The sequence below is a fragment of the Urocitellus parryii genome, chromosome 8, assembly GCF_045843805.1.
Source record: "Urocitellus parryii isolate mUroPar1 chromosome 8, mUroPar1.hap1, whole genome shotgun sequence".
In the NCBI taxonomy this organism is placed as follows: Eukaryota; Metazoa; Chordata; class Mammalia; order Rodentia; family Sciuridae; genus Urocitellus; species Urocitellus parryii.
Genome location: NC_135538.1, coordinates 38,201,938 through 38,221,332, shown reverse-complemented (window position 1 = coordinate 38,221,332; position 19,395 = coordinate 38,201,938). Strand labels below are relative to the sequence as shown.

Here is a 19,395-nt window from a genome sequence, read left to right as displayed (position 1 = left end):
CCTATAATAGTTCTGAGAACCACAGGACTCCTGAACCTAAAGTCCCATTTTCTAGATATTTAAAATATAAACAGCCAGGATTAAAAACTATCTTTATTATCATAATTGACTAGGAAGGAGTACCTATGTGTATCACTAAGATTTTGGACTTGTAAAATCCTTTCTTATTTATTTATATTAAAATTTTAGCTTCAGATACCAATTTTATCCATTACATGTTTATGGTAACCACTTGAACAATACTGAGGAATTTAAAACAGAGTCAGTAATTTCCTTTTCCCTGTGCAGTCTCCCCTGGTACAGTAGCCTGCAGTAACAGTTATCATGTGTCTTTTCTCACCTTCCTCAGTGTTCATAAAAACTCATAGATGGATATTCATGTTTGTATATAGGAGGTGTTTTTATTCTTCCTCCAAATGGGTTGTGTGCAAATGTGACGCAGCAACTTGTTTTTTTTGTTTGTTTGTTTGTTTGTTTGTTTTGTTTTTTTTTTTTTTTTGCATTTTACAATATACTAAGAAATTTCTCATGGACAATACATGTTAGTTCATTTCATTATCTTTATTTATTTATTTACTTTTTCGTACCAGGTATTGAACCCAAGGGCACTTAACCACTGAGCCACATCCCCAGCCCTTTTCTGTATTTTATTTAGAGACAAGGTCTTGCTGAGTTGCTGAGGCTGGCTTTAAACTTGAGATCCTCTTGCCTCAGCCTCCAGAGCTGCTGGGATTATAGGCACCCACCACCACACCCAGCTCATGTCATTATTTTTAATAGCTAAAAAATAGCACTACAGTTTTGTTATACTGTATCAATTTCAGTGTTTGTAGTTTTCTGCCACTTGCCAACAATGCTGCAGTAAATATTTTATACATTTCTCCTTAGGTCTATTCCTTCTATTTTGCAGATTGATTTTCACAGATAGAATAATCAAAGGCAGAAGGACCTTCCTCTCTACCACCTCTTCAACACAGGCTGTTATCCAACTTTTTCAGTTTTGCTGAATGGCTTAGATGAAAGAAAAAAAACTATATTTTTGTGATTTTCATTGGCATTGTCTTTATTACATGTGAGTTGAGTGTCTTTTTACTTCCTTTGGTTGTTACATTTTCTTGTCTGTGGCTTGCCTCAAAATTTTTAGATTCCTGCACATTTTATGTTTGCTAAACATTCCATGATTCAGAAACACATATTTTCATCTCTTTTAGGCCTTATTTTTTATCTCCAAATTTCAGGAGGAAAAGAGATTTTTACCTAGACACTGTTAGTAACAGCTATTTGAAATGCTGAAGACTTGATAAGAGAAACTAGAATAATGTGAATGTTCTTGACCTAATTTGCTTGAAGTCAAGGAAAGACCATCTGTACTTCTGACTAGAGCTTTTCAGATCTGCAGGTCTCCAAGTACAGTTGCAGCACCAGTGGGCCTGGGTCCAGGAACGGTGTGTTGGTGGTCATATCATGATATCACTCTTGCCATAGCCTTGGTATTGTGTAAGGACTAGAGAGCCCTAAAAAGCTCAGGCCTGTCTGAAGAGGTGTTTCTTACTACCTACTCCTTTCTTTAAATATACCTTGGGAAAAAGTTAGGTTTTATCCTGGTTCCTGTTCAAAGGGTGGGAGTTGAGGGTTGGTTGGGGGGGCGGGGTCCTCCATTACCCAGGGAAGGAGCTTACTGTTTTTCTTGAACTAGCCCTAGGGGATGACCCAGCACTTATCAAAACTAGTGAACATCCAGGGAATGACCCAGGTTGGAATGTAGCCTATTGGGCAGGGCTGGGCATGTGCAAGCTTGAGTCCGGCTCACTTCCTCAGGGGTTGCAGGAGATGAAACTGGTCCTATGACTGAGCCTATGACTGTAGCTTATGTATCTCAGAAAGACTCAGGGAACCAAATACACAAATAGAAAATCCAGTTCTCAAGTGAACTTGGTAGTAGGAGAAGGAGAAGGAGGGTGAGTTTCTTTTTAAATAAAATGGATGTTCATTTTTATTAATGAGTTTGCATTCAGAGTAATTGTTTTCTCTGGTGTTTTATTCTAATATAAATGAGACAGTCTCCCTTATTGCATAAGGCAAAAATATAAGGCTGAGTGTTTAATTTGGAGGTTTATCTTTTGTCACGCACGTTTGGCTTCCTTTTCCGAGTCCCATGACAGGTGAATTTGAATGTGCGTGCTGTGAAATAGGGTGGAATGCGGAGGGAAGGAACATGACTTATAGGCTCAGCTGGTGCAGCTATTTTTGGGTGGCCAGTACCCATTCTTGCAATCGTTTTTATTTATTTTTCCTCATGCAGTGTGGGAGTTTATTTAGAGAAGGAAGTTCCTGGAGTCTATCCATCAGGAGCTTTAAATATTTTTTGTTTCTCCATAACTATATATGCAGGTTTTTTTTATGAAATTCATAAGTTTACGGCTACTGTGTTTTTAATGACCTTATTTTTGGATTGTTTTGGTCTGACTTGCAGTGTTATCCAGTATGCATCAGTTTTGTGTGTGGTATCTTTCAAAAATATCCTAAATACCTTCCTCTTCTATTTGAAATGTAGACAACTGGAGAAGCTGGGAAGATTTATGGTAAATATTTTACATTTTTAAATGAAAACTGGTTTAGTGTTTCTCCAGTTTTTAGTGTTGTTGTTGGAATTCCAATAACAGCAGACAAGGCCATGTGACCCCTATGTCAGGAATAAAAGCCCAGGTCAGCGTGGCTCCCTCTTTGGTTGTGAGTCAAGTTGGCCCCACCAGAGTCAAGTTGAGAAGCAGCCCCCGGAGGAACACACCAACCAAATCAACTGTAAGAAATTCAAGCTGCTTTATTTCTGACTTTCTTTCAGAAAAGTTGATGTCTTCTATACCCATTCCCTTGACCTATTTCTACAACAGTTTCTTTAAAATTCTTTAAAAATATCTGTAACACAGTCAAGTAAAGCTTTCTTTTACTGATATATTCTAAGCAACATGGATGAACATAAGGTTAGAAAATATAATACAACTATGCCCTGGGGACATGAAGAGATGCCATTCTACTACAGATAGTCTCAGGTAAATACCAGTGTTCAACTTGTCTTGGTTTACCAAATGGGGCTGCCATTGTAGGGTGGTCTGTCAAGCATGAAAAGTCTGATCTCACTTAATATTTCTCATTTATTTGTAGCTTTTCCTAGGAAGGAGGGATTTAGATTTGTTTTTCTGGGAATGTGAAACAGATCATTGATGTATCAAAGAACACATTGATAAAATGAAAGCTAGCCTGTGACTTCAATGTTAGTCTTGAAGGGGCAAGACTTAGTAACAGAAAAGGAGTGCTGGTACCTACCTGTAGGGCTTATTTACATATGTGTGTGTGTTGTTACTTCCCTAGTCTTTCTAACCATTACATTGGTTGTAAAATCTCCGTCATTTTATCTTCAACATTACAAGAAGAGAGATGCCTCCATGCTGAGTAGCAAGTTTAATTTGTAGACATTTGAACAATATGTATGTAAGGCCACAATGGCTAATTAAACTATTCCACAAATATTTATTGAGTACCTCCTATGAACAAAGCAGGGAGATACAAAGAAAAAGACACCTTGTGATCTAAAGGAAGAAACAGACAATCATGCAGGTAAAATACAGCTCATTGAGTGCTGCAATATTTTGAAGTCATTGTTCTTTGCCATGCGTGTCACACAATCATTTGCTTTTCATGTGTGCCCTACTTACCGTAAGGTGTTTGCTTTACTGGCAAATCATTCTCCCCAAATGTTTGTTAGTAGAAACTAACATCCAAGAGGCTGATGGCCTCTGCTGTGTCTTTAAGACATGAAGACATTGGTTCAATTGTCTTTTCACATACTTGTTTCTTTTCTGAGAAAGTAAAGATTTAGAATTTATCTGGGAATATGAGAGGAATATAGTGTAAATTGGTGAAATAAAATTTTGGATCCTAAAACACTGCAGATGATAGCTTGAAATACGACCTGTCTCAAATCTGCAGCCAATATGAGGATCTCAGACTGTAAAACTATGCCTTTTTTTTCCTTTCTTTTTAGTTTTTTTTTTTTTTGAGAAGTAAAAGTTTATTTTGTTTCATGGTCTTACCATGGTTGACTGACTCCACAGCTCTGGCCCCAATGTGAGACAAACATCGTGGTGAAAGGGCATGGCAGAGGAAATCTGATCGGTTCATGACAGCCGGGAAGCAGAGCAAAGCCATGTCTTAATGCAGTAACATTTCCTGTTCTCAGCCCAGGGAAATGATTATCTGAAGCAGGCAACTCCCATGGTCCACAGCAGTGTCTTTGTACCCATGGAGTTAGCAGGTCAGATCTACCCATCATCCAAATCCACACATGATTTTCAGAGCCTCTCACGGGCATGTGTTGGACATGAGACCAGGAAGCCTTTCTTAAACAAGTCCAGTTTGAGCTCTCAGATTATTATTCCTTGGGGTGAGTAGGAGTCCTGGTCAGATCTTGGAAATTAACATTTAGGTTTATATGCATCCTAGAAACCTTAACTGGTTTGAGGTTCTTGAAGGTTGTCTATTCCTTTAGTCCCTGTGTACTTGATTACAGTGTGGTACCATATAACTTTTGCTATCTTTAGTGTTCAATTGAATTTTGGTAACTTTGCCGGTTACCAGGCTGTCAGTACACAGTTAACCTGAGAATTTTACATCAATGACATATTTACCTCTTCTGTCAGAAATGGTTGAATGAGAAATGGAAGAATATAATTGTATATACTTGTTGATCATTTTCTGTAATAATGTATCACTGCCATTTTTAGCTAATGTCAGATTTTAGCTAGTCAGAAATCTTTATTTAGAGATGATAGTCAGTTTAAATCAGCACTATTTAGATGATCATCTAAGCAGCACATTAAAAAGAACAAGAAGGAAAAAGGAACCATAGAGTCTCAGAATTTAATCGCTCAACCCCAGAAGCATCTTCAAATAAAATATTTAGTAAAAAGCATAAAATTTTTCTTTATTCAATTGACCAGTACATTCTCAGACTGAGCATTATAGATATAATTTCTAGTTTTAGCTACATTATTAGATGAGACCAAAGCTTGGAAAACAACACTATTAATAGTGGTGACTCACATGTTCCTTGCATTTTAAGGTGGACAATAATATTTACAGAGTATTGTGTATCTTAGTTATGATGTGACTTGTAATGCAGTTCAGATTATATAAAGTATATAACAGTAATATGTATAGAGAGACTAATGTGCAGATTAATATTACAAAGACAGATGGGCCATCAGTTTAAATCAAATTAAGGCATTCAACATGATACTAGTTATTCTATGGTTTTAGACAACTTGGCAGAATTTTTAGAAGAGAAACTGAGGAGAAGGAAAGAAAAGTCTTTCAGCAGTGATGGAATGACATTAAAGATTGGGAATGGATAGGATGTGACCCAGGAACACTGCATTTGGCAGCCCAGCTGGAAAAGAGACTAGTGGAAAAAATCATAATCAGTATAGTTGCAATTATCACTTGCAGCCAGCTGTGTGTATAAGAATGTTCAGATTTAGGCTAGAAGCAACGGATATTCATCTATTGACTGTTTCTGAACTGGGTTTTGACATTATGGAAGTAATGTGTTCAAAATATTTATTTCAGTGTTGTGCAGATTTGTTGGTGGGGAAAGTCTACAAGCAGGGAGATGAAATGTGACTCAAATTTCAGCAATCTGAGTATGTAGTGGTAGAAGCCTGAGTCATTGTCATAGCAATGAAAATTAAAAGGCATAGACAAATATGACAGATATCATGGAAACAGCATCTGGCCAACTTGATCGTTTGATTTTTATCTTAAGGTGTGTGTGTGTGTGTGTGTGTGTGTGTGTGTGTGTGGTACTGGGGATTGAGCCCAGGCCCTTGTGCATGCAAAGCAAGTACTCTACCAACTAAGCTATATCCCCAGCCCTATTAATCCAGTGATATAAGTAGAGCAAGTCCTATAAGAGAAAGTTTGAGAGACATAATCTTACCCCGACTCTTCCCAGTGGGGAGGCTGAGGCTATGAAAGCTTCAGACTTTGGCTTTCAGTGAGCAGAGGGTTTGACAGGAGGAGTCTGAGAGCAGGCAGGTTTGCTTACTGCCTATTAAAAAAGATTCACGTTCCCTGGGTTCAGTGCTCTTCACCTGGGAAGCAAACCCATTGTGTGCACTGTATCCACCTAGGCTTTTCTAGGGAGTTTGGTGGCTCGGAGAACCAACCTTGCATCAGTCAGATATTCATTGCTGTGACAAAAATACCTGACAAGGATAACTTAGAGGGGGAAAAGTTTATTTTGGGCTCACAGTTTTAGAGGTTCAGTCCATGATCGGCTGACACCATTGCTTTGCTTCCTGGGGGAGAATAGCATGGCAAAAGGGCACGGCAGAGGCAACCTAGGGTTGCTCATCTCAGGGCAACCAGGAAGGAATGAGCAAGCATCCAGGGACAAAATGTAGTTCCCAAGGACATGCCCTCAGTGACATGCTTTCTCCCACCATGCCCTACCTGCCTACAAATTACCACCCAGTAATCAATTTAGATTACTAACCCATCAAATTGATTAATCCACTGATTAGGTCACAGATCTCATAATCTAATCATTTCGCCTCTGAACACTCCTGCATTGCTCAACATGAGCTTTTGTAGGGATACTTCATATCTAAACCAAAACAAAACTAAATATGGTATTCATGCCATAAGTCTTTTAGCCAAGAGTCTTGGTTCTTCTCCAAGCATTTGGGAAATTGTAGCAGGTCATTTGTTCACTTGCAAGTTGAGTAAAATCTCAGACCCTTTAATGTTCATGGTGCCACCTGACTAGTGTGCTTCTGGGGAGGAAGAGAAAAAAATAAGATGTATAATATGTTTGGTGCCTAGCTCATGTTTTTGAAAAATCACATTTATTCTACTTCTTCCCTTGAGAGAGTAATTGAGCAGCTGCTGAGAGGAAAGCTCCCTCAGTGGTAGTAACAGCTAAGCCCTTCTCAGTATGGTTTCAGAGTTGAGGCAGACCTTTCTTCTGAGTTTCAGAATATATTTTGGCATGATTCAGGGAAAGAAACCCCCCAAAAGGCTTAAGAATAGTAAATTATTATGCTACTCGGTTGCAGGTGAAAATCTGAGTCTCTCATTAACTTCTCTTAAGGCCAAAAATTATCATTAAAGAGCAACAAAGAGGCTGCCTGATAGCAGTTCTTTACATATTTTACAAGGGTTCTGCTGGAGATAAGGGTGGGGTAACTGTAGTCATCTAAGATGGTTTTCTGTGACAGAGGAAGAGGGGAAAAGAAGTGATGATATCTCATTTCTAGTTACATAGATATGGACACATACAGTCTAGCTCTTCCTTTATGCAGGTTTCACATTCCTGGGTCCAACCAACTGTGGATCAAAGATATTCAGAAAAATAAATTGTGCCTGTACTGAACATGTACAGATTTTTTCCTTGTCATTATTTTCTAAACAGTACAGAATAACATTATTTATATAATATTTACATTGTATTAGATTCATAAGAGATCTGTCGATGACTTTTGTAGCATATGGGAGTATATATGTAGGTTATATGCAAATACAAGGCCATTTTAAAAATGGACTTTAGCATTTGAAGACTTTGGTTATTTGTGTGGGGTCCTGGAGCCAATCTCCCATAGGTACTCAGGGATGATTTGGTAGTATATACCAGTGTGTATGTGACTTGAAACTTCTAAGGTGCCAAAAGTATTAAGATACCCATCATTCTGTATACCACCAAGAAAGAAAGAAATACTACCAATTAATACTAAGACACTATTGATGGTAAGAGGCATCTGAATTTATTAGATAGTAAAATGTGGGGGAAATATGTATACTGCAGTATCTAGGAAAAATGTAGACTGAATGTATGACCTCTGAGAGGTGGGATTATGATTTATTTTTATGATTGTGTATGTAAGCAAATTTCCCACAATGCCACTGTTTCCCTACAACAATCTGACCCAACTTTCAACAGCTGGAGGTAGGAGGTCTCCAGTCCTGCAGAACCCACTTTAAAATCCCTTGGCTTTTCATCCATTAGGAGTCAAGACTTGGCTTTAGGATGTGAGGGGGTAAAGCACCCCTGTATTGTTCTTGGCATTGCAGCCTCTACCAGAGTTACCGGGCAACAGGAAATGTGACAAGTTATTTTTTAAAAAAAAATGAATGAAAAGCAGTTCAGTTAAGAGAAGTGCAAGAGAAGTTATAGTTAGATTTCTGTGATGGGTTAAAGAAATGTGCAGAAAGCAAGATGCTAGTAAATAAACTTGTTTTATATCTTTAATTTTCACCTTTCTAGAATTGTCTTAGTTTTAGTGTGCTCTTAAAAATAATCATAAATCCTAAAGTAATGGGATTAGCTCAATGTTTTTCCCTTGGGGAATAAATGGAGATATTCCAAAGTTTTATGTTAAAATAATTCCTGAGGTTATTTTTACCAGACATTATGAAGAAAATATAATTAAGTGATAAATATTATGGTCTTAAATATCTTATTTAAGACATGATTAATTTTCATTTAAGCTACTTTATTGCATTCCTTCTTTTATTAAATCTTGGGATAATTTTGTATTCTTTTCAAAGTAGGTGGTTTTTTTTTTCCCTTTGCTTGGTTACATAGCTGGATTTATTACATTCCCTCATTTAGTACAATATTATGTTTCTATTTGAAAGTAATTCTGTAATTTCTATATATTTGCCAAAAACACAGGATATGGTCACTGAAGCAAAATCATAGTTTGTAATGACTTCAGCTCTCAAAGTCAATTATGGCCATGAAGCCACCATCTAACCTCCAGGAATGTTTGACTGGATGCATTAAGAGTATGTGGACGGCAGCGGGTGGTTTGGTCTCAAGATTGGAGTGGGCACCTTAACCTAAAGCTCATCTCATGATTCATGGCTGCTAACATTTTGTTTAATGTTCTTCAGACGGTTGTAAGACAGGGAAGCACTGCTGTGTCTTGAATACGTCCCTGAAGTTCGTGTGATGGAAACTAATCCCTAACATCTTAAAAAGTGGGACTTTAAGAGATGGTTAGATCATGAGGACTCTTCCTCACCTATGGATTCAAACTGCTAATGTGGAAGTAGATTAGTTACTGCAGGAGTAGATTCCTGGTGAAAGGGTGAGTTTGGTCCCCTTTCTTCCTCTCTTATGAGTGCTGTCTTGCCCATCCTCCATGGGATGACACAGCAAGGAGACACACAAGTGTAAGACCCTTGATTTTGACTTCTCAGCTATAAAACTATGATAAATGAATCTCTCTTCTCTGTAAATCACTCAGTGTCAGGTATTCTGTTATAGCAGCAGAAAACAGAATAAGAGAGGAACTTTGGCTTTGGAGCAAGACTAGTCTTAGTTAGGGCCCAGCAGCTTGGGATTGAGTGTGATTCCTCATCAGCAAGTCTGGGATCAAGCCAAAGTGATAACTCACTGCATTTAGTTATGTTTGTTGTGCCATTCATCTCTGCAAATGACACGAAGATGGGAATATTGCTGGCCAATTTTAGGTATAGTGATAGCAAATTTATGGTAACACCTGACAAATACTTGAACACTTACCTGCATTCCAGAGGTCTCCTTTGGCCAATAGAGTAGTGCAATTTCTGCACTAGAATCAGACCTATGATTCTTTGTTACCATTATTAAACATATTATTTATGTATAATTTTGCTTGTAAAACAGTAAACTGGCAGTCCTTAAGTGCAAAATCCTCCTTATCATAGTTGCAGACTTCATTCACATTACATCTTGGTGCCCATACATACATGTGCTCAGTATTTTTTTAAACCCATACCTGATTTAAGTTTGAGCTCCTAGGTTTTGGGCAGTGAGAGAATAATATTAGGCTTAGTCCATTCCAATGCAGTCATTTTTAAGAGCCTCTATAAATAATTCCCAACTCCTCAATAAACGGTTACCATCTGGGTCAGTCTTCTCCTTTTCTAGATAGCTCCCCTTTTCCTTTGTCCCAGTCCAAGGAGAGACTGTATATCAGGAAGGACTCATGTGACCCATACAGTGCTTCACATTTGTTTATGATTCTTTAGTCACAGGGAAGGTGATATTCTCCGATGCTGAGGTTTTCCTATACCCATTACTTGTGATCGTATGTCCTTTAGCTGAGTTTAGGCCCAGTTGACCCTCCAGGCAGATTCAGCCTCGCTTTGGCTCTTATTGTTGGGAGATTCTCTTCCCTCCTCCATCCAGACCTCTGGCTGGGGCCTGTAACCTCAGTCTCTGCTGCAGGGGTACCTACTTCTTACCAAGGAAGCAAGTGGCATTGAATCTTAGCAACAATCCTATAGGTGTCCATTTTACAGATAAAATAATCAAGGTCTAATGTAGTTTACTAGCTAGGGGCGAAACTACAACTAGAATTCCAGTTCTCTCAACTCCCACTATAGCCCTCTTTGCTCTGTGTCAAAGAGAGGGGCACAGTTGACACCTCTGGCTCAAAATGTACTTATAGTTGCTAAAAATTGTGATTCTTGAGTGGATTTGCCCAATGATAACTGCTTTCATCAAAATGTATGTTTTTCATCTTTAATATCTGCTTCTATGGTAACAGGTAATCTTATAATTTTATACTCGATTCTCTCATTATCTGTTACTTGGTATCTTTTATCATTTCCTTTTTTCTCTTTCTTTCTCTCCTGATTTTGATTCAGTTTAACTGGTAAATCACCCCCCTTTTTTAAAAAAATTAACTCCTATTTTTATCTACTCCTTGATTCTGTAATTATCCTTTGACTTCATAACTTGATTGCTGCTCTCCTGACCCAGAGAGTGGAACATGTTCTGCTGAACACACCAGGTCTTGTTTGCATTTTGTTTGTGTTAATGTGGCACCTTGTGCTGAACTGTTCAACTCCAAAAACACCCACTGGGATAGGATGTGGCAGGGAAATAGATGCACAAATGGAAAAAGAAGAGAGGAACCTTGGACCTGGACTAGCTAGCAACCTGGTCTCGGGGCAGTTTTCTTGAATGAGAAGTTTCTGGCAGTGAGACTCTGAAAGAGTTATGAGGTCTCTGAAGAGTGGGGCCAGAGTCCAGTGCAGAATATCTCACTTTATCATTAATGCTGGCTATTGGGTCTGCCTCTTCCTATTTTCACTAGAAGTTTCCCAGTTCAACTATACATTACATAAGATTTGGACTTTCTTTCTAGAATACAGGGAGATAGTAAAGATATTTTAGGTCTTGAAAAGTCTAAGCTCTTGGAGCTCTCTGACCAGTTCTCTGACCAGTGTCTTCTCAGACTATGAAAATAAAGGAAGATTGAGTAGTTGGGTTCCTGTTAAATTTGAGCAATATTTGTAAGTCCCTGGGCCAGGGTGAGTTGGAGAGAAGACTACAGTGCCTTGTACTTTCTACCACCATTGCTCTCTTCTAACCCCTAGTGTAAGGGAGAGCTTACCTTCTGCATCCTTTCTTGTACCTGTGCTTGGAATTTCTTCTGATTCCTGGTTTAGACAGTATCATAAAACATTAGCTAAAAACACATTGACTACATATAAGCATATTTACTGGATAAATAAATAAAATATTTCCACCCAATAGTCTGTAGTTGCATTGTTGTGGTAAGAGTCTTCTCTATATTCTCCTAAGTCTGTTATTTTCATAGGTTTCTGGTATTTGCATAATATTGATGTATACTCTCTGGGGATAATTTGAAAATAGGTTTAAAAATGTCCTTGCCCTTTGACTGAATAGTCCGATGTATAGTAAATCATCTATGTTTTGACTAATAATTTAGCTAGGAGATATTCACTGTAGCTTCCCAGAAACAGAATAAATCATCAATCATCAGTGCAGCAAAAATACAGTTATCAAAAATATATAAACATGGATATGTGCTTTTAGACATGAAAAGATATTTATGATATCCCATTGAATCAATAAGTCATGCTCTACAAGTACACAATACAGTATATCTATACATGGAAGAAATATAAGAAAGGAAGAACCAAAGTGATTACTCTTCTTAGATAGTGTGATTAATGTCGACTTTAATTAATAATGGATCATTTTATTCTACTGTCTTCTTACACTGAACAAATGTTACTTATGAAGAAGAAAGTTTCTTAGCATTGAAACTGGCCTCTGGGTAGAAGGAAAAGGGTCTGATGACATTGGAGCAGTGATAGACCCCAATTACAAATGTGTGTCAGAGTCTTAGAAATGGTGCAAGGTGATAGTGGTACCCTGCTGATTCAGGCAAAAGGATATAGGTTTGAGGGACTCAGGGTAAGACCAGCTTCAGAAGATCCATGCAAACTTGAGCCATGTTTTTACTCTCTTTACCTGACATGTTCTGATTATGTAGGGTAATTTTTACCTTTGTCTTTTCATTTCATATAAAATTCATTTTAATTGTTTTATGGAATAATAAATAAGTAAAGAAAAGAATATTTGTAAAATAAGGGTAAAATACAGAACATACACATACACAGAAATTCTGTGTCCCAAAAATGAAGCATTGCCATTAATCCTATAGGGTTCCTATAGCCTCCATCTGTTCCTACAGTCTTCATCGAAGAAAACCACAGTCCTGAATTCTTTATCCTTATCTGACTTTTAAACATAATTTTATGCTAAACAATACTTTATTTAGTTTGCATGCTTTGGGGTATCATGTGAGTGGAATTATACTTTATTGTTCTTCTGAAAATTGTGTTTTTCATTGTCTTGTCTCTAAATTTTATCCACATGGTGTGGATAGCTGTTGTTCTCTCTCTGTGCTGGGGCTGTCAAGCCTGTGTTGTGTAATTGCACCCTGGCATACTTCTGCAACATCCTGTTTATGGACTTTTGCATGAAGGTTGTTATTAATGACCTCTGTGTTCATTTAGAGTATCTGAGGCTCATGTAGAACACCGGATACATACATAGGTGTTGAATTGGTGGGTTGTAGAGTATATGAAAATTAAGTTCTAATAGGTAATGCTAAATTATTTTCCAAATTATTTTTATTTATTTATATTCTTTACAGTAGCATGTGAGATCTGGATCCTCCATGTGGTCATGAGCATTTAGTAATATCAACTTGAAACTTTTTGCTAACCCAGTCAATGTGAAATAAATGATTCAGCTAGTGTTCCCCTGGGTGTCAATGAAGTTGTGCAGATTTTCTCAGGCTTGTTAACCATTTGTGATTGTTTCCCAGAAAGAGTCTGTTTGGGTCTTTTGACCCATTTTTCTATTGGGTTATTTTTTTGGTTTTAAAATTGGTTTGCAGAAATTCTGTATATTTTAGGAACAAAGCTTTTGTTCATTATGTATGTGACAGGTACCTTCTAGTCAGTGGCTGTCTTTTCATTTTCTTGCAGTGTTTGATGAAGAGACATTTTTAATCTTATCCATCCTTTCTTCCCTGGTTTACCCTTATTGTGTCTTGTTTAAGAATGACCCTACTACCCAGAGGTTCACAAGTATAAACTCCTGGATTGTCTTCTAGAATGTCCAGAGCTTTGACCCAGTGAATGGCGTGAAGGTGTCTAAACTTCCTACATAGATAGTTCTTTGTTTCAGAACAGTCTATTAAAAGGCCCTCCTTTTTCCACAGATGTGTAAATGCCAGCTCTGTCAGGAATCATATTGTAAATGAAGCTTTTATACATGTTTGGGCCTGTTTCCTGGGTCCTCCAGAGAACCCAGGCACAGGATGTCTGCCAGATGCCCAGGGGCCTTCCTGGGAACTTCTTTATATTTAAATGAGAAGGCATTTTTCTAGTATAACAAGTTACAAGTTGAGCTGTCCTGTAGTTAGACCACGGCACAATAATGGCATCAAAAACCGGTCCTTTGGTCGTCCTCTGCCAGAACCTTAGTCTTTTAATGTTTCCTGGCAGCTGCTACTGTTGCAATTTGGGACTCTTACCACACCCAAAGTGGGAAAAGCCTTCGTATTTTAAATTCTGGTCTGGAGATTGTTTTGAAGCCCTCAATAGAGTGGAGTTAAGTGACAGGTTCGCCTGCAATTCCACTCAGGATTATCAGTTCTCAGTAGATGGGTGGGTTTTTTTTTTTTTTTTTTTTTTGGTCTGTCCATTAGATGCCGAGTTTCAAGATGGGCATACCCCTGTGGAGAAGAAAGCCATTCATTTCTAGTTCACCTGCCTCTTGGGATGTCACTCTGCAGACGCAGGTTTCTACAGAGGTCTCACATTAAACCCCTTTCTTGGGTGGGTCTTGGGCCCCCTGACATAGTATGCCAATGTCTCGGCTTGGCACAAGATCACGAGCCACCACACACTTGTAGATTCAAACAGCAATTCTTTATTCCCGAACTCACACCGGCCTCTACACAAACACGTTCTGGGGAAATCCAAAATCTGCCCGTCCAATTCACCTACTCCACGAGGCTTTTTTCCAAATCCCATTTTGAATCTCACGAGAACTCAACGGGAACAAGCAGCAGGAACACCCTAATCCCAGCAGCAATAATCTTCAACCTCCAACTTCCCTAAAACCCATATTGTCTTAAACCGGGAAGGCCCTAAACTTGTCTAAAACCGGGAATGCCTTAAACTCAAGGAGCAGGGAACTTCCTCAAACCTGATCAGCTCTAAACCCAGATCCGCCCTGGTCTTTGAGCAAGGTCACCTTACTAAAGCATACATGCAATGTCCCATCGAATGTCCTCTAAGCAACATGGGGTACGCGTCATTCCTACTTGGCAATGGCCCTCAGCAATAGTAAAAAGCAAACCCAGAATTCACCTGTGTGGCAAAGACAAAAGTTGATGAAGCTTATTGTGCTTACATCCTGGGCTTTCTGTTCTCACTTTTGACTCCTGAGCATTCTTTGTGCTCTTAGAGCTCATTACACATTTAGGATGATATTTTTTTCTTTTCTGGAAGTTTTCATTTTCCAGTGGGAGGGTCACCCAGTGTCTTTAGTTCTCCAGGTATGGAAACAGAAGTTGGCATAAGTTTATTTTTTAAATTGCATTATGTTTATTAATTTTGCCTAAAGGTTTGTTGGAGACGGAACCATTGCAAGGAAGAGATGAGGATGCAGTAGCCAGTGCTGACTTCTCTAGCATGCTCTCTGAGGAGGAGAAGGAGGAGTTGAAGGCAGAATTAGTTCAGGTATGTTTAGTAATCTTCTTTATTTGCTATTTCTGTCTTGGTTCTTGAACATTAATATTAGTGTGATACAGTCCCATATTGCAATTATTTGGTCTTTTATTTACAAAACTGTTATAAATACATTGCAAGATGACTGATTTTTCTCCAAGTTATTTTTGTAGAGCTAATTATTAGTTACCTATTGGTTACAGTGGTAAAATGAATGGTTGAGCTGTTTTAATCAACAGCAATAACTAGTGTTAAATATGTACTTCTTGTTCTTTTTAGTATCATGATACTATGGGATACATCACCTACACACCTGATGGAATTTCTTAAAGGCTTTGTACAAATGCAAGCTCCTCTTTAAGAGCCATTTGTTTTAAGTCAGTTAGCTTTCTGTGAAATGGTGTTTTTATTTTAATTATGAAAAATTCAAGTATGAAATCAACTGAATTTACTCTTTTGCAGAATAATAAAGTGGGGGTGGAGAGGAGAGCTATATTAATTGAAGGTTAATTATATCTTGTGTAGTTGCCATGGGATCTGGGTTAGTGGAGAGGAGGGTGCTGGTCTCGTGGTGAGTACAGGTCTTGTTCAAGCCTTTGCAGGACCCACTCATCCTTAGACTTGGTGCTGAGGAGCTTTTACTTTCTAGGTGGAGAGGCTGGAGAAAGGACTCCTTGGATAGAATGTAGCAGCAGAACAAGAGAGCCAGAGACCAGTGTCCTTCTGCGCTCTGTTCACAGTGCACAAGGCAGGAGGCTCCCTTTCCCACTGGAAGCAAAGCTTTCCCTTCCTGCCCAGGACCTTGGCACAGGCTCAGGACACCACTTTGAGCTCCACCATATCCACCGCCTCTCAGCCCACTCTGTTCTGAGAGCATACGTTATGATAGCTCAACATAATATGAAGGACTTTCCAGATGCTTTTACAAGACACATCCTAAAATAATTTCATTAAAAATATCTTTAAATATTATTTTCAATTGACACATAACAGTTGCACATAGTAGTAGTGAGGTGCAGCGTCATGTATCCATATAGATATACAGTGTGTGGTGATCACATCAGGGTCATTAGCATTTCCATCGCCCCAAACATTTATCCTTGCTTTGTGATAAGAACACACCCCAGATCTTCTCTTCTAGAAGTTTATTTTGAAATATATAGTATAATATTGTTAACTATCATCATCTTACTGTGAAATAGGATACCACAACTTATTTCTTCTCGGTAATTTTATACATGTTGACTAATCCATTTCCCCTTCTGCCTACCCTTCCAGTTTCTGGTAATCACTGATCTCCTCTGCGTCCATGAGATCAGCTTTTTTTTTGATTCCACAAATTAGTGATATCATGTAGCATTTTTCTTTCTGTCCCTGACTTTAAAGTAATATTATTTTAAAATCTAAAGAGCAGCTTGTTCCTCTGGTACAAGGAGAAATTATTTCAGTAACACAGTGCCTCAAATGAAACTGCTTGGGTCTTTAGCTGGTTCTGTCTGTGGTCACCAACTGGCCACACAGACCAGAGTACACAGACCAAAGTTGGCCTTAATGGGTAACGGGCTCGCCCCACATTTTCTTATGGCCCCAAATTCTGGTTCATGACCTGTTCATGTCAACAGCATTGCCCAGAAGTTTTTTCTTGCAGACTGGTGTAAGCTAACTAACTCTAAGCTAAAACAACTTCTTCTTCTGAGAGCTTTGATCTATGTACAAGCACATCCTCTGTTACAGACGAGCTGCTATAAAATGCCTTGATTTCTTCTGGGTTCTGCAAAGACTGACATGTACACAGGTACATGTATGAATCTATGTTTGTTTTTTTTTTTTTGCATTCTATATTTTCTAAATGTTCGACAATGAGCATTTATTCTGTGATCAGGAAAGAGTAAATACTGGTTTGGTTGTTTTTAATATATATTTTTAGTTGTAGATGGACACAATACCTTTATTTTATTTATTTATTTTTTTATGTGGTGCTAAGGATTGAACCTAGTGCCTCACATGAGCTAGACAAGCGCTGAGCCACAACCCCAGCCCAATAAGCACTGGTTTTAAATGGATGTCTCTGAATACCAAAAAACTAGTAGTGTTTTTATAAATTCCTGTCTCATTTGGCCACTGTAATAAGCTTCCAGCAAATTTCATTTCTAAGATGTTTGGAGCCTGACTTCTGAAGATAACACCAGACTCTCTGATACTGTGTTCAAGTTATGGGGATTCATGCTTTCATCCTCCATAATGCATTAGCCTTCAGTGCAAGAGCTTCTTGTCTTATTTCTGCCTTCTTCAGATGAAGTACTGCATGTTGCCAAAGGTAACATCATAGTGACTTAGGCTCGACTCTGGGCCCCAGGGCTAGTGAAAAACAAAGCAAGGTATCCTTGTGATTTTTCTTTGCATTTCCATTTCTTCGCCCTTCACCTCAAGGCACCACTGCTTTATGCTTATTCTTTTCCTAAATCTGCTCTCATCGTTTACAAGTACATGTGCACATGCATCCATGAGCACAAACATACACATGCACACACAGAGCAGATCTGGTCCTTTCACATCACAGATGCATTCAGATTTTACCTCAGTGCTCTGGTTTCATTATAACAAGGTCACCCAGAGATCTATCTCAGGAGTCTCCCCACCAGCCTTAAGAATAATTAAGACATCTTGGAAACAACTCTGCTCCATGGTCTCAACTCTTCACAGAAATTCTCCCTTGGTCAAAAGGAACAGTACTCTCTGTCCAAGGAGAGATCTTACTAGCCTGTTAGACACCTGAGTGCCAAGATTCCCCAAAGGCCAGCTTATTGGATAACTGCCTTTGACCCAGGCATGCAGAGGTGGCTGTGATTCAGAGCAAGGCCTCTGTGTATACATACACTTCCCACTTTTTACTGCTTTGCCAAAATCAGGTCTCTGATGTGCCAGGTTTGCAGTCTGTACTTTAATTCACTCTTCCTCATTCCCACATGTCCTCCTGTTGCCTTCCTGCTGGGGTGGATCCCTCCTCCTCCAGCCTTTCATCTCACTTCCCCCAGCCTTATTCCCCTGCTTTGTTGTGGATCCTCCAGGAGGATGCCCTTAGACTTCTACTTTCTCAAAACCCATGGTTGCTCGCACAACCAGCATTTTGTATATTTATCAAGTGCTGGCAACAGGAAGACTTCTTTTGGTGGAAGAAATGACATAAGCCAGTCATGTCAAAAAGGCTTCACCTTGGATGAATTCATCTTTTTGAAATAAATATTTTTAAAGAATTTTTTTTAATAGAATTTGATCTTTAATTTATTGTTGTGGTCATACTGTATGTGTGTTCTTGAAAGCCCTCTGAATGTGAAGCCAACATCATCTCTGATCTGGTGTGATGGTTTGTGCATAGAAGGAGTCCAGTTAATAGAGTTAATTGAAATTATTGTGCAGCTTATGAGAATATTTATGTTTGCAAATGCTCAAAGTAGAATAGGCATTTTTTACAAACTTTATCAATGTACCAAGAAGTACTATTTTGTTTCTGATATTTGTTGTCTTGTTACCAGCTGGTTTTGAGGTTTTGAAACATTTTAATTTCTCTCTTTCTCTTAAAATAAACTTGATGAATTATTCTGTTACTGTCATCTCACTTCCACTTTAATTTCACTAAGATGCATTCTGTGCCTGGCATTGGAATTATAGATAATGTGTCTTGATTTTTGGAAGGGATGAAGTATAGGCATTAGTACTGCCCATTTTGTGGTTATATAATAGTCAAATACTGCCAATGGCTCCTAGATAAAATGACTCAAGAAAAAATACATATTAATAGGAGTTGGAAGTACACCAAATGGTATTAGTGAGTAGGCAAAGCCTATTTTTGTGCTTCCTCCAACTCTGTCTTGACTCTTCCTTCTTCATTTGGTACATATGTCCCCAAGAATGCACATTGCCCTCAGCTACTATCTCTTAGGCTCTTAAAGAAGAGCGCTGAGCCTTGGGCCTTTCTCTCTGTGTTCTTTCCCCAAGATCTCCCCTCTTTTTGGATTGGGCTAGTGAGCAGCTCACATGTGTTTATGGTCAATCGGCCTTATTGTTACGCCCTGCCCAGATAGTATGTGCATTTTCATTTTTCTTTTCTGGTATTTTCTCCTCAAGCCAGGAAGAGCCTGAAGAGGCAGGTCTTGAAAGAGTATGTAAAAGCCACAAAATGATATCACTCCTAAACAGTACACTGGTGATTCATACTGATGAAAGTTTTACTCCTGAGTTTTAGTTATACATTTCATTGATTGCTGGTAAAATAGAAAAATAAAT

At 38.5% G+C, this 19,395-nt stretch overlaps 1 protein-coding gene across 6 annotated transcripts in view; it reads left to right on the top strand.

Annotated features, from left to right (window-relative positions):
* Nucleotides 1-19,395, top strand: part of Tpd52l1 (TPD52 like 1) — an 89,376-nt gene that overhangs the window by 35,598 nt on the left and 34,383 nt on the right. For all 6 annotated transcript variants that reach the window (XM_026381415.2, XM_077801870.1, XM_026381399.2 and 3 more), the window contains exon 2: nucleotides 15,008-15,123. In XM_026381415.2, coding sequence (XP_026237200.2) covers nucleotides 15,008-15,123 — 116 coding nt within the window. The remainder of the gene's footprint in view (nucleotides 1-15,007; nucleotides 15,124-19,395) is intronic.